A 13,782-nucleotide genomic window follows, 5' to 3' on the forward strand; every position below is an offset into this window, starting at 1 on the left:
ACATCAGTGGGATTTCTTTTCATGCCGAAATATTTTTTACGTGTGACTCTTAGAGTGACCTTACAAATGCCCTTCAAAAGATTTGACCACAGCACCAGCACATCCAGCCCCTACAGCCTTTGGAACTTGGGAGTTCAGTTACCCACTGGAGGGGCGCTATTTTTACTGTTACTCAAGGCTCTGCAAGAAAGCCCCTGAGTGCCCCTGAGTGGTGGAGGCTGAGGAGAGATGCTTGTAATCAGGGGCCTCCAGTTCTAGGGCTGAATTGCTTATCAGGTTTCCAATTATTTTTTTCCCCTCCAAAAATCTTTTGTTTCCTCTTTCTCTGACATGAAGGGGAGATGTAAACAGGAATTAGAGACCTAACTTTTTGAGCAAGGTGGGACACTTGGGTGTACCTCAGATGAGGAAACAGGTCAGAGTGAAGAAGTGACTTCCCAGAGTCTTCCAGTAAGCTGGGATTAAGTTGGTCTGCAGCTCCTAGCCCAGTGCTGTTTCCTCTGCACCTCTCCCAATTCAGTTAGCTTTCAGGGGTGTGAAAGTGCTGCCCCGGTCACCAGGTGGGCCTCCTCTGCCATCATGTGCATGGGCCCGAGCAGCGCCGTACCGCCTCCCCCACCCCCACCCCAGCACATCCAGAGGAGGCTCTCCTTGGCCAGAACTGGCCTCCGCCCCATGGAGAGAACAGATGCTTCCTTATCATAATTGTGGCCTTTCCTCCAGCAATTAAGGGACACGAGAGGAAACGTGTATGTTTCTATTTATCAATTAAGCATGAGCAAGTACCCAAGAGAGCAAGTGGAGGATAAATCCGTCATCTGCACCTCACATTACAAACCAATTGTCCCAACCTTCCCGCCACCCCCCATCGGAAATCTACACTGATTTTCCAGTTTCCTGTGGGCTCAAGAAAGGTTTGCCCTCTGAGGAGGGATGTGCCCATCATAGGTGTTGCACCTGGGTTTCGTGGAGAGTGCCTCGCTTGCGGCTGCAGGTTTAACAGGAGCCTCTGTGCCACCCCAGTGAGCCCTCCCCTTTGGCAGGTGGAGGAAGCAGAGGCAGCGGGACTTGGTCAGGTACATGTGACCTCCTATGTTAGGGCAATGAGAAGGGCACTCAAGGGGACAAGAAGCCAAGGATTGATGACCTGTCCTTACAAGCCCACTCTCCTAGCTGCCTTCCTGGCTACAGGTTCGGGGTTGTGTAGAGAGAGCACTGGTGTTTTTCAAGCGAGAGCGGGTGGGTGGGTGGTGGTCATTGGGGTTCAGCTGGGCTTAGGAAGACTGAGATCGGATGTGTCAGGCAGCCCTCCCGTACATGTCCCAGAGGAGTCCCCGCTGGCCCGGTGGCCGACTGGGGCAGGCCAGCTGAGTGACCGTGCACACGCTGCTGGGATTTGTGTATTCCCCAAGCAGACACTTGCTTCCTGTCCCTGCCCCGCGGTGCTGTACGAGAGGCACTGGCCTACTTCTAGGAGCCCGGATGACAGCCCCGGAGCGGCACTTTCCCTAGCAGGCTCCGAGAGTGTGTGCTCAGCATGTGCTTACAGTCCCATATATGAGCTGTTACTTTTCTTCCTTCTTACATTTGAAGGCTTCGGCCTTCTTGTGTGAGACCCTTTTATTTCAGTCATTGCACGTCACCCTTCTCTTGGAGAGGAGGCTAGACTGCCCTGTCCTCAGTTCAGGGTCCACCCCAATGAGAGGAGGAGGAGGGAAATGACGCCCAGGCTCCCGTCGAGCCTCTGGGCAGCCCTGCTCTGCTCCTGAGTCCTGACACGGCAGGATCAGGGGAGCCCAAGGAGGAACTTCCTTTGAGAATTGCTGGTGTTGACACTGGGCTACCTGGTGAGGGAGCGATTGCCCGGCCCCCATGGCTGCTCCATCAAGGTTAGGTGGGGGCATTCTATGGCCCGGAGGGTGCCCTGTCTACCTCAGCATCCTGGGATCCCCCAAACCAGACAGCCTCAGAGGCAAGCAGGTCTCTGTCCTCTCAGAGTCCTGTAACTGGGGTCTAGAAATAGCCCAAACCCCAAAGTGGGGCAGATACAAAACCAGTCACATGATTGAGAGCTTGGGAACCGGGGGAAAGGAAGTAGGGCTGGGAGAGAATGAGAGGTCGGAAGAGCTGAAATTCCAGGGGTAGAGAGACAGGCTGTGAACACACCCAGGCAGTGGAGACAGCAGGCAATCCCAGGTTTGTATGGCCTCCTGCAAGCACCCCCACCCACTAGACACACACACACACACACACACACACACACACGCACGCACGCACGCACCCTTTCTGAAGCTTGGGAAAACAGCGAGAGCTTGCCCCTTTGTTTACCACCACCTCACCCACAACTGGTTTAGAGCTTGTTCTTGGGCCAAAGGCACCCAGTTCCCCACTCAGACATCCCCCGGCAGTGGTGAGGGCTGAGGCTGGAGGGGACAGGTGTCCCTATCCCAGATGCTAACCCAGAGGAGCATTGGCACGCGCAGATGGGAAAAGGTGGTCAGCGTTCACAGAGGCTTTCCTCTCAAAGGCAAGGGCCTGTGTTTGGTCCTGAGGCAGAGGCTTCTAGAAGCAGACTTTTCCTTCCAGCTCTGCTTCCCTTTTTATTTTCTTCCCAATTGCAGCTGAAATAACCCCAGTCCCAAGTAAATCACTTGTAACAGGTTTTCACAGCAAGCGTGCCAAGCATTCGCTTGGGAAACCCGTGGCACCCTGTCCTCACCTTCTTAACAGTAATCACACCGGCACCTGCCACTTGCACCAGGCTTTGGGGAGCAGGCTCTCATTCAGCATCCTGCTCGCCCCTCTCTGGGAGGCCTCCTCTAGCCCCCCTGGGGTCGGAAGGGGACATTTCACCTGCTGGGTAAAGACAGGGAGTTGGGAGCCTGAGTGCTCCTGCTGGCTCTGCCAATTGATGACTGGGGGCACTTGGGCCTGTGGACCTCAGTTTCCCCTTCCAAATCTCAAAGGCTGCCTCTGCCTTTGCTCCCTTCTTAGTGTTAGGATTTTTAGCTGGTGGCTCTCTTGGTCCCCACACTTTGGGGGAGGGGGTGGGTGAGTTACATCTCCATGGGGTGAAAGAAAGACAGGGTTTGGCTTAAACCGTGGTGGCTGGGGTTCGGGAGGTGAGGACGGGAGGCATGTGGCCATGGAGGGGTGTATGGCAGATGGTGTGGCCAGGGTGAGGCTGAGCTCTGGCAGGAACACAGACACGTGGAGACAGCAGGGTGTGATGGTTCCTGTCCCACCCACGTTGCACCTTCTACTGACGCCAGCTCTAGCCACCTGCTGTTCCTGGAGATCTCCCCCACCCCCCCCACCCCCAGCCCCAGCCAGCAGGTCAGGGAGGCCGTGGGTAGCCCCAGACGGGCAGTGGAGAACTGGGGCAGGCTGGCACATCTCCCTCCATCCCCCAGCCGCTCAGCACGGGCCTCACATCTCTTTCAGCCTCCAGGAGGAGTTCCTGGGACCCAGCCACTGCTGCCCAATTCCATGGATCCCACCCGACAACAAGGTAGAGAGAGCCGGGCGGGGCGGCCCACGGCCCGGGGAATCTGTGCTCTCTGCCCCTGCCACCTCACGGTTTATCTCCTCTCTCGTGCAGGGCACCCCAACATGGGAGGATCAATGCAGAGAATGAACCCTCCCCGAGGCATGGGACCCATGGGGCCCGGCCCACAGGTAACCACCTGTCTGTCTGTCCATCTCCCTGGCCATCTGTGTGCACCCGCCTACTTTCCTCTTTCCACAGTCTGTCAGTCCTTCCATGTCCCTCAGCTCACAGGGGTGAGGGGAGAGGACATGGCCAGGTTCCCAGCTGCCCTCTCTGTCCATGGCTGGGCTGGCCCCACGCACAGACAGGAGCAACCCCTCCTTGGCAGGCGGCAGGCCGAGTTGAGGGGCCCCCAGGGAGCTGCGGGAGAGGGACAGCTGGGAGCCTTCTGGTTGGCAGATCCTCCCTTGGGGGAGGGAGTTGAGGAATTTGGAAGGTGGAGGGTCTGGTCCCCGAGCAGCGGTGTGGGTCCTCCAGGAATCCCAAAGCCTCCTACCCTGGGTAGGTGAACTTGAACTAGCTCAGGGTCATGGTTTGTTATGACCCAGAAGTGGGACAAACGAGTGGCAGTCTTAGCTCTGCCTATAACTCACCATTTGTCCTTGGGTGAATCATCTGACCTCGGCGGGCCCCGGCAGGCCTCAGTTCCCGACCGGTGCAGTGCGAGGGGAGGAGTATATCTATACCCATGGCTCTCAGCGATGTTATCCCAGCTGAGAGGAGGCCAGGCCGGCCAGGGCCCCTAAGACCCGCTTCAACCCAGAGCTTCTGCTGATTTCATGGACCAGGCTCATAGGTAAGATTTCTTCTGACCAGAGGGGTTCCATTGTCATAAAGGACACCTCAGAAACCTCTGGAAGAGCTTCTGTCAAGTACCCGGTCTACTTCTTTACAATTACAGCCCAGTGGTCTCTCCTTGTGACCCAGTTCCCTGTTCCCCAGGACCATCGGGCAGAGGTCTGACAGGCCATTCCTGGTCTAGAACCTCATCACAGTTGGTTCCCATTTTTCTGACCATTTGAATGTGGCTCTGTCCCCTGTAGTAGCTGTGGCAGAGAGTGTGCTGATCTGTCTCAAAGAAGCTGGGAGTCTGAATAAGAAGGGAGTTTGATTTAGTGAGGTGGGGACGGTTTTGTCGTAGGGCGTTGCTTCCCTTTTCTGCCCTGCCTGTAAGCCCGCTTGTCTCTTCCCCGCTCCCTGCCTGCAGATGTTTGCATTTTCTGGGCCCCTCCCCAGGTTTCCGGTTCCCTGGAGGAGGAGGGGGAGGAGGAGGAGGAGGAGGAGGAGGAGTGCTCCCGCTCACAGACACGTGCCCCGCTTTTGTAGTGAGAGGTGCCTGCCCACACCCACAGTCCTCCACTCCGTCTGGAGTTGTATTTACAGCACACCCAGCCCACTGCTTTCTTCTCGGGGGTGGCTGCAACCTCTGTGGTGCTGAAAAATGTTAGGGAGGTCCTTGGCTTCTCTTGGCCCCACAAGCTCACACCAGTTGCGCCTCTGGTTTTCTCGTTTGTTTGTTTGTTTGTTTGTTTGTTTGTTTTTTCTTTCCTCAAATCCTTCAAAGCTTGTGTTTTCCCCAGTTCCTCTTAAGCCCCCAGAGAGTGGCCCCTTCCTGCCATGTGGCTGTCTCCAGCTGACCTCTGCAGGGCGGGTGGGAGGGGCAGCAGGGTCTGAAAGCAGAGCGTTCCATCCCCCGAGTCAGGAACCTTTGGGTCCTTCTGCGGCACATGAGAGTTACTCTTGGGGTAGATAAGCAGTGACCTTGGACTTCCAGAACGTCCTGGGGGACCTGGGGACACAAGAGGATGGAGTGGGAGGCAGGAAAACTCCATTCCTATGCCCCCACGTGCCCCTCTGGGTCCTTGGAGGCTTAGCCGCTGCGTCCATTAAATGGGAAAGAGACCAGTATCTGCCATACAGAACTGTTCAAATGGGGAGGCTCGGGTTCTCAGTGTGATGCTTGGCATGAGGTACTCTTAATAAGAAGTGTGTGTTTTCCAACTTAGGGGCTTAAAATCAGTGTTTTAGGATTCTAATTGTGTGGGTTTGATGACTGCTTTGAGCTGTTTGTGTTTTGTTTTTTTTAATTTTTTTTCTGGCCAAGGCCATTAGCAGTTTGTTAAGCCTGTGGTAATATTGAGATTCTGGAAGCTGGGAATGGATGTCAGCAGACTGAGAACAGAATATTCTGTAAGTTTAGGACTTCCTCCTGGCTTAGCGGGCATCTCGTCATGTCAGAGTCTCTGACCAACAGTCTGGCATACTGTTGTGGCATGCTTTAAAGAGGTGAGAGTCCTAAAGACTGGGGTCTTACCAGAAAAGGCCTCTCGGGTCCAGTGTGGCTCTCCTGGCTTCACCAAAGGGTGTGCAAGGGCAGAGCCCTCCCATAGGCCCTGACAGGCACCCCCAGAGCCAAGGGAGATACTAGCCCAGGGCAGCTGACCCACCCCACTCCCCACCAACCACAGGGGCTCTGGAAATGTCTCTCTTGTTCTTTATTTGACTTTATTGTATCAATAGAGAGACCCCCAAAGTGCTTTGCCCAAGTCTCCTGTACCCCTCTGGGTAGAGTGCAGTCTGAAATTCCAGAGCCAGAGCTCCCTTAGGGCAACCCAGAACGTCTGCACCAGATGGAGGTAGAAGGGCTAGCCTGGTGTGGGACAGGTTTTGGGGTCAGCCAGGGAGCAGGCACTGCAGAGCCTAGAAGCTTTGGACCCCAAGGCTGAGGGCAGGACCGCTATACCTCCTGACCCCGGCCCTTTCTGTGTGTCCCCTGAGGGTCCTGTCTTGGTCACTCCCAATGGACAGGAGAGACATGAACTCAGAACCTAGTGCTGGAAAACACGGTTCCAGCCACAGCTCAGCCTGGTTGGGCCTCTGGTCCCTCATCTGCAAAATGGACAGCCTGGTGATCACCTCATGGGGTCCACTGTAGGTTTGGTAGAAACAGCATGAGGTACCTGCAGGGTGTCTCTTCCTAGAACAGGGGCTCAGGGAGGGGGTCCTGCTTCTGCCACAGCCTGGGATCTTAGAAAACAAGGCCAGCCCCTCAGGCAGCCTTTAGTAAGTACCACTGCATGCACAGTGCCGTACTGAGACCAAACACAGAGGTGGGAAACCATCAGCCTGTTATTCCAAGTGGAGAATAAGAGTGCTAATAGCCAGTGACCACTCCAGAACTTTCTGAACAAAGAATAGGTACGGTGTAGTCTTGGGGCTACTTTATAGATTTCAAAGCTGGACGGAGTGACATTTGTTCTTTTTGAGCCTGTGTTACATTTTAGCCTGAACGTCACAAAGGAACCAGCACCCCAGGCATCGGCCTGCCCTGTTCCCTGAGCGTGTCGGACAGATTTTACTCTGATTTTGTGAAAGGGCCGGTGCCGAAAAGGAGGTAGTATATCCACTTAGTTATAGTCTTTCTTTAAAGAACTGTGTCGGTATCAGATGGGAACGTTCTGGCTAAGTTCTTCAGGAGTGACTTCTGTTGATGTGAGGCTAAATCTGCAAGGGCTGCCGGCCGGGCTCCCGTGGACAGAACGCAAGGCCCCCTCAGAGGTGCTGTGGCTCATACGCCCCGTGGGTACCAATTACCTTCGTTGCTGGTATTCAGGCTGGGGGGTGGAGCCAGCACGGGCTAGCATCAGATCGCCGTCCTAGCTTGTCTGCATTTGAGAAGGTTCAGATGAAGGATAGCCCATGATCTCAGGGACAGTTCTGTGCCACCCAGAAGAAACCGTATCTCCCTGCCGATCCAGGATAGCCCGGCTCTTTGTGGGTACTGCCTGGGGCCCCGGCAAGAGGTGGAAGGATCATAAACCAGGCTAGAGGTGTGAGGGACTGCGTGAGGAGAAAGTGGGGCCACTCGACACTTCCCAACGGGGGGCCCGTACAGGCCCCCCCAAACCTCGTGATGGGAGGGAAACGGAGGACAGGCCCCTGCTGCCCAGGAAACTACCCCATCAACCAGTCCTAAAGACTGGAATGTTCTTCCCCTACTTTAAGGTGAAGGTGGCGCTGGGCGGGCTACGGGCAGCACCGAGGAAGAGCCCCTCTGGGAGTTGCAGGAAGAAGGAGCAGGTCCCAGCTCTACCAGCTGCCCAGTGCTTTCCTGTATCCAGACCTTGATGCCTGACCCAAGGTCCCCAGCAGGGAGGCCCTTCCTTGTTCCTGCAGGGCCTTCTGCCCAGCATCCAAGGTTCCTGAGTGGGGATGAGAGTGAGGGTACAGGAGGAAGGGGACCACCCCCGTGGATGTAGCCAGCCCCATGCTGCCCCGAGGATCCCTCCCAGGCCTCCAGCTGTCCCTGCAGAGCCATGCGGATGGCAGAGAGGGAGGGAGCATCTGGCTGGTGGTCACACCTTGCGGTCCAGTGCCGTGGGCAGGCGGACATTGAGGGAAGAGAACCATTTCTGTGGAGTGTCGGAAACCGTGCTTCCAAGCCCTCTGTGAAAAGGCTGGTGTTTTCCCCAAAGTTGACAGTCAGCCCTGCTTTCACCCCTGACTTACTGTGCACCTTTGAGCAAGTCTTTGGCCGCTCTGGGCCTCTAGCTTGTCATCTTTGAAATGGGAAGGTGTAGGTGGCCCTCCAGGGTCTGGGCCTGTAGGAGGGAGGATCTGGTGGGCAACCCTCCCTTCTCGGGAAGCGCCGGGCTGGCTATTGGGGAGGCTCTGGAAGGTGGGGTAGACGGAGGAACAGCAGCTGGCACACCAGCACCTCCCCCGAGGGGCCACACGCCACATGTGCGGGCGTGTTTTGGGAGTGAGCGCCTGGCTTGTCCTCTCCCCTCACCCACTCTGTGCCGCAGCGTCCCAGGCTCCTCCAGCACCCAGGCCAGCCTCTACTGGCCCTGCAGCACCAACCGCTCTCCTGGGCGGGATGCCGCAGGATGCAGCGGTAGCCCCTGGAAGGGATCTCTGGCTGGAAGTTGGCCAGGCCGTACACCGTGGGAGCGTGGGCTGCCTGGGGAGGGGGCAGGCTTCCTGTCCTGCAGCGGTGGAGGCGAGGCCGAGATTCGTGTAGGGGCTTAGGAAGGGCCCTTTAAGACCTGAGGTTCTGTGACGCTTAAGGCGGCATTAAGGGCTTTGGTGTTCGTTCTGCCGCTGACATCCCAAATCAGCACACGCCTCCGAGAGCCGACAGAGAGCGCTTCAAAGCCGCCATTTCATTTGATCCTCCCAGACCTGTAAGGTTGGGGGCCCTCTGTCCCCGTGGTACAGGCGAGGGAGCACAGCGGAGGGTGGCAGCTGTGAAGCCGGGGCCAGGCCACGGGCCTTCAGCCACAGGGTTGCCTTGCACGTAGCCGCATGAGGGGCCGTCACTTTGCTTGTGCGCCGCAGTGTTTTAATCTTTAAAGCGGACTCGTGATGGGGCCGTTGTCATGACTGAGCCCGCTGTGCGGCCTGGCCCAGAGTGAGCATTGGGGTCACTTGTGCGGTTTGCCCAAAGTCACACACGTGTGCCCAGCCTGGGGCTGGCTCTCCCGTGCTCTGACCTGAGATCTGGCTCCGCCTGCCAGCCTGTGCCATTGTCTTTAAAGAGGGCCTGGCTCCTGCACGTTTCCAGAGCTGACTCTGGGGATGTGGGACTGCCTGAGGACCCCTCTGTGGCCACCCTTGTCTCCCTCCTCGATTCTCTGCCACTTGGCCTGGTGCCGCCCCTGTCACTGTCTACACCCCATCTGCATATGCTCTTAGACTCCAATCCCCTGTCAGGGTGACCAGGCAGAGGAGATGGCCCCACAGCCGGTCCTTGGCTGGAGGACCTGCCACCAGCATGATGTTGGCTCTGAGCTTGTCAGCTCTGGCTCTTGGGCCTCCTGTGCCGTTCCTCTCCCCACCCGCCTTTCACCAGACGTGTGGGGAGAGTGTGGACCTAGAGGAGTTTTTTGGCTTTTTTTAAATGTTTATTTATGTTTGAGAGAGACAGAGCACAAGTGGGAGAGGGGCAGAGAGAGAGGGAGACACAGAATCTGAGGCAGGCTCCAGGCTCCGAGTTGTCAGCATGGAGCCCGATCCGGGGATCGAACTCACAAGCTGTGAGAGCATGACCTGAGCCGAAGTCGGACGCTTAACCGACTGAGCCACCCAGGTGCCCTTGTAGATCCAGGTTTAAACCCCAGCTGGGTCATTGGCTTCCTGACTTTGGGTGGATCTTTCTCCCCTCAGACCTTCAGTCTCCTGTAAAGTGGGAATAACACTAGTTTCGTGGCAGTGTTAAAAGGACAAGCCAGAGACTGTATGTAAAATGTGTCATGTGCTCAGGTAACACTGGCTGTCCCTTTGCCGTCAAATTTTCACCGACCTTACTTCTTTCAGATTCTACAAAGGCAGAGTTTAACCAGCCCAACCAGCCCAGTTTTACTTCCTGTTCATTTACTCGTTCACTCCTTCATTGATTCAGCACCCAGTCTGTGGCGGCTGGTACGTGGAGTGATGCATGCATGAAAATCATGGAGATATAGTCCCCACCTTCCAAAGGTACTCAGAGCCTAGTGGGAGAGATGGACACGTGGCCACGATCATAGCCCAGTGTGGTACGGGCTGTGGCAGGGGTAGGAGGATTACAAGGCATTTGGGGAGTGACTAAGGTGAAGCAATTAACCCTAAGAGGTGGGCAGGGAAGGCTTCGCAGAGGAGGTGCTCTTTGAGCTGGGTTTGGAGGATGTGTAGGCGCCCAAGTGGAGAAGGGAGGCGAGGTATTTATTTCTTCTGCAAGGAAAATAACACTGAAAGACGGGTCAGGCGCAGCCCCGATAGGAGGTTCCTGATCGAGGCATTCCTGTGACTCACCGCACTCTGCCTTGGGGGGTTGTACTGAGCCGAGGTGGGACTCTTCCCTCAGAATTGGTGATTCCCCCTGAGTTTTCTTCCTGCTTCTCCAGCACTGTGCTTGGTGAGGGCCCCACACGCTGACACCTGAGTCAGGTGACCTGGGTTGGGGGACAACGCAGGCATGGGGCAAGGTGGGAGATCTGTACATGCTGGGCCTTGGGGACAGCCACCAGCCAGGCCTTTGCGGGTCCTCTCCCCTTCCACGTTCAGACCCAGCCCCTGCCCCCAGGCTGCTGGCAGTTTCTTCTCCCTCGGAGTTCCTAAAGTGGGCAGGTGTTCGCCAGTTGGATCTGTTACGAGTCTGCTCCTTTCCACCCACCTGAAACCCAAGATGAGAGGGCTTACTGGACCTCCACATGCTTTTGAGAGAAACCATCCCGAGACCCCTGAAGATGTGTTTCAAGTTGTGACTGTCCCTCTGTGCTGGCTTGTCATTGTGGCCCCATCCCTCGGCTCCCACCCCCCTCACCTTTTTTAACGAACGTGTAATTTTTTTTCTCATCAAATCCTATCCACAGACTAATCCTCTTGCTTCTATTCTGTTTGTCTCTCTTCCCCCCTTCCCTCTCCGGTGCCCCTTCTCCTTCTCATAGACTGACCCTTGGTTATCGTTGCAGAATTACGGCAGCGGCATGAGACCACCACCCAACTCCCTCGGCCCCGCCATGCCCGGGATTAACATGTAAGGCAAAAAGGACCTTGCTGGCAGCTCAGAGCCCATGGCTCCCCGACCCTCTGCTGGCCCCCCCAAAGACTCGTGAACAGAGTCATTCTTGGCACCTCTCTGGACCTCAGGCCTCTCATCAGTGGAGCCAGGGATGCTGGCGATAGATACTTGGATAAGAGCTCATATGGTCCCATATGGGGCTCATCCGTCCTGGGTGTGTTTCTGAGCCTGCTGTGTGGATTAGCCCGCCTGCTCCTCATAGCCCGGTGAGGTGGTTATTGCCCCCATTTACAGATGAGGTAACTGAGGCACAGAGAGGTGAAGTAGCTTGCCCCTGCTCACAGGGCTCTTAAGTGACAGGGCCAGGATTTGAACCCCGGTACAATTGGCTGCAGTTGTAGTGCTTGAGTGGTTCTTAACCCCCTTTCGGGGATAGATCCCCATGAGGATCTGTGGGTTCCCTTCCTGGGAAGATGCACATGCAGAGGCAGTTTTATATACTTGACACGTTTTTCATGTAATTTAGAGGAGCTTGTAGATTTCTAGCCGTGGAGCTGCCCATTACTGCCCGAGAACCAGGTGTGTAAGGCCCTAGGGCCGCATGAAGGATTTCCTGTTAGTGATGTCAGCCCTCTCGTTCTGGCGCTTCCGGCACCGCCCCCTTGGGGTCAACGACACCTTTTTCATTGTTGCCATCTCTCTCCTCTCTCTCTCTCTGTCTCTCCCCCTCTCCCCCTCTCCCCGTCTCTCTCCCTCCCCCTCCCTCCCTCTCCCAGGGGCCCGGGAGCTGGCAGACCCTGGCCAAATCCTAACAGTGCTAACTCAGTGAGTACCCACATCGAGTGGGAGGGGTTTCTAGGCTATGGGGTGGTCCTGACCCCAGGTTGGGGGTATCATGAGAGGCAGGGATGCAGCAAGAGTCCACCTGATGCTTGCCAGCGGGAGCCCCACCTGTAAGTGGAGGCTTGGGAGTAACATTCCCGGGGCCTTCAGGGTTTGGGCCCCGGCCCAGCCCGCTGATGGGCAGAAAGCCTGTGTGAGCTGAGAGCTTGCTCAGAGAGCATTGTCCACACAGAAGCGTCTGACGATCCTCTCCCACCGGCAGGGCTGGCTTCTAGTGCTCAGGGGAAGGAGCTGGAAAGGGGCTCAGCACAGACAGTCTGGGGAAGAAGGCCAGAGGGGTGGGGAGAAGCTCTCGCTCTCCTGTCCTCTCACACTGGAGGGTCTCCCCTGCCCATGCCCCCTCAGAGCTCCCTGCCAAGGCTCTCGGGATCAGTTCAGTGTAGGCACTGGGCTTTGCTCATACCCCTGGCCCCCTCCCGGGGTGTCCCACAGCCTTTCCTAGCAAGAGGGGGTGGGTCCCCAAGTGGATTTGGAAGCCCAAGGGTACTGAGTATCAGAGGAAGGGACTCTGACACGTGGCTGCCCACCTCTTGTTTTTAGATTCCATACTCCTCCTCATCACCTGGTACCTATGTGGTAAGTGTGTGTGGGTTCGGGGCATTGGGTGTCCAGCCACATGTGACTGAATGTGCAAGAGAACTTCTCCAGGGTCCCTGTCTCTTTCCCTTTCAAAACACACTCCGAGCACAAGTTCTAAACTCTGCTAGAACCTGCTGTCACTGTTCAGGTACCTTCTGGGGGCCCGGAAGTCCCCAAACAAGACCTAGAGTTGGGTCCCCATCTTGGGGGCTGACCCAAGCTGGTTTCCCCCACAGGCCTCTGGTTCCACCAGTCGGCGTGTGAACACATACACGCACACCCACAGCTGCCTCTGGGTTTGAAGAAAGGCAGTGGGGCAGGGGTGGGGGGGTGGGGAATCCAAGTCCAGCTTCCTTGGGGCTTAAACACTTGGGCTCTGCTTGAGCTTTAGTGAGAGCGGGATGCCAGTCTGGGCCCTGGAGGAACACTTGACTTTGGTGTGGCCGGAGCTCGGGGGTTTCTCCCGACCTGGGTCATGGCCATGGGTTCCTCACATCAGTTTTTATCTCATCTCCAGGGACCTCCTGGCGGTGGTGGCCCCCCAGGAACACCCATCATGCCTAGTCCTGCAGGTAAGAAGCCTTGGGGAGAGGGTGCCATCGAGAGAGTTAGAGGGTCCTGGAGGGGTCCCAGCGCAGGGCCAAAGCTTACCAACCACCCTTCCTGAGCAGCGTGTCCCCCACCAGGCATGTCAGCATCAGGTGTTTAGGAGGAAGGAGGTCCTTGGTGCCCCTGACCTTCCCTGTGGCCTTAGCAAGGTCACTCCTCCTCTCTGGTTAGAGGGAGAGGCAGGGCGGAGAGCTCCAGGAACGAGGGGGGTCTCACTGTCCTCAGCTCGCACTGGTTGGCAAGCACCCTTTCCCAGCTGTGGATTTCTCTAGATGACTGAAAAGGGGCTTTGGGCTTCTGGCATCCTGGAACCAGGACTCTTAACACCGTGTGTCTTGAGTTCCCAGAGCTCTTGGCTTCTGGTCCTCTATACGGGAGATCTCTTCTCCCTCTTTCTCTGATCAGAAGAGGGCGTGCGTGCACACATGTGGGCACACACACACACACACACACACACACAGCTTCACAGTTGCGTTTCTTTCCCAGCTGAGAATAACACACCACCATCTAGAAGGAATCCCACGGACAGTCTACCCACCCAGAAAATAAAAAGTGAGACGTGGTTGGATTTCTGCCCTAGAAAGAAGATGCCTACTCCTGATAGAAACATGTTAGCTGGTTTTCTTAGGAGACTTTCCTA

The 13,782-nt window shown here is 56.3% G+C and overlaps 1 protein-coding gene across 10 annotated transcripts in view; it reads left to right on the forward strand.

The window, feature by feature from the left end:
• Positions 1-13,782, forward strand: part of SSBP3 (single stranded DNA binding protein 3) — a 164,757-nt gene that overhangs the window by 142,248 nt on the left and 8,727 nt on the right. For 8 of the 10 annotated variants that reach the window (XM_058695757.1, XM_058695773.1, XM_058695785.1 and 5 more), the window contains 6 exons: positions 3,445-3,511; positions 3,602-3,678; positions 10,978-11,066; positions 11,828-11,876; positions 12,495-12,530; positions 13,051-13,105. In XM_058695757.1, the coding sequence (XP_058551740.1) occupies positions 3,445-3,511; positions 3,602-3,678; positions 10,978-11,066; positions 11,828-11,876; positions 12,495-12,530; positions 13,051-13,105 (373 nt within the window). The remainder of the gene's footprint in view (positions 1-3,444; positions 3,512-3,601; positions 3,679-10,977; positions 11,067-11,827; positions 11,877-12,494; positions 12,531-13,050; positions 13,106-13,782) is intronic. The other 2 variants (XM_058695765.1, XM_058695778.1) reach the window with 1 other exon arrangement.

The sequence above is a fragment of the Neofelis nebulosa genome, chromosome 2, assembly GCF_028018385.1.
Source record: "Neofelis nebulosa isolate mNeoNeb1 chromosome 2, mNeoNeb1.pri, whole genome shotgun sequence".
Classification (NCBI taxonomy): domain Eukaryota; kingdom Metazoa; phylum Chordata; class Mammalia; order Carnivora; family Felidae; genus Neofelis; species Neofelis nebulosa.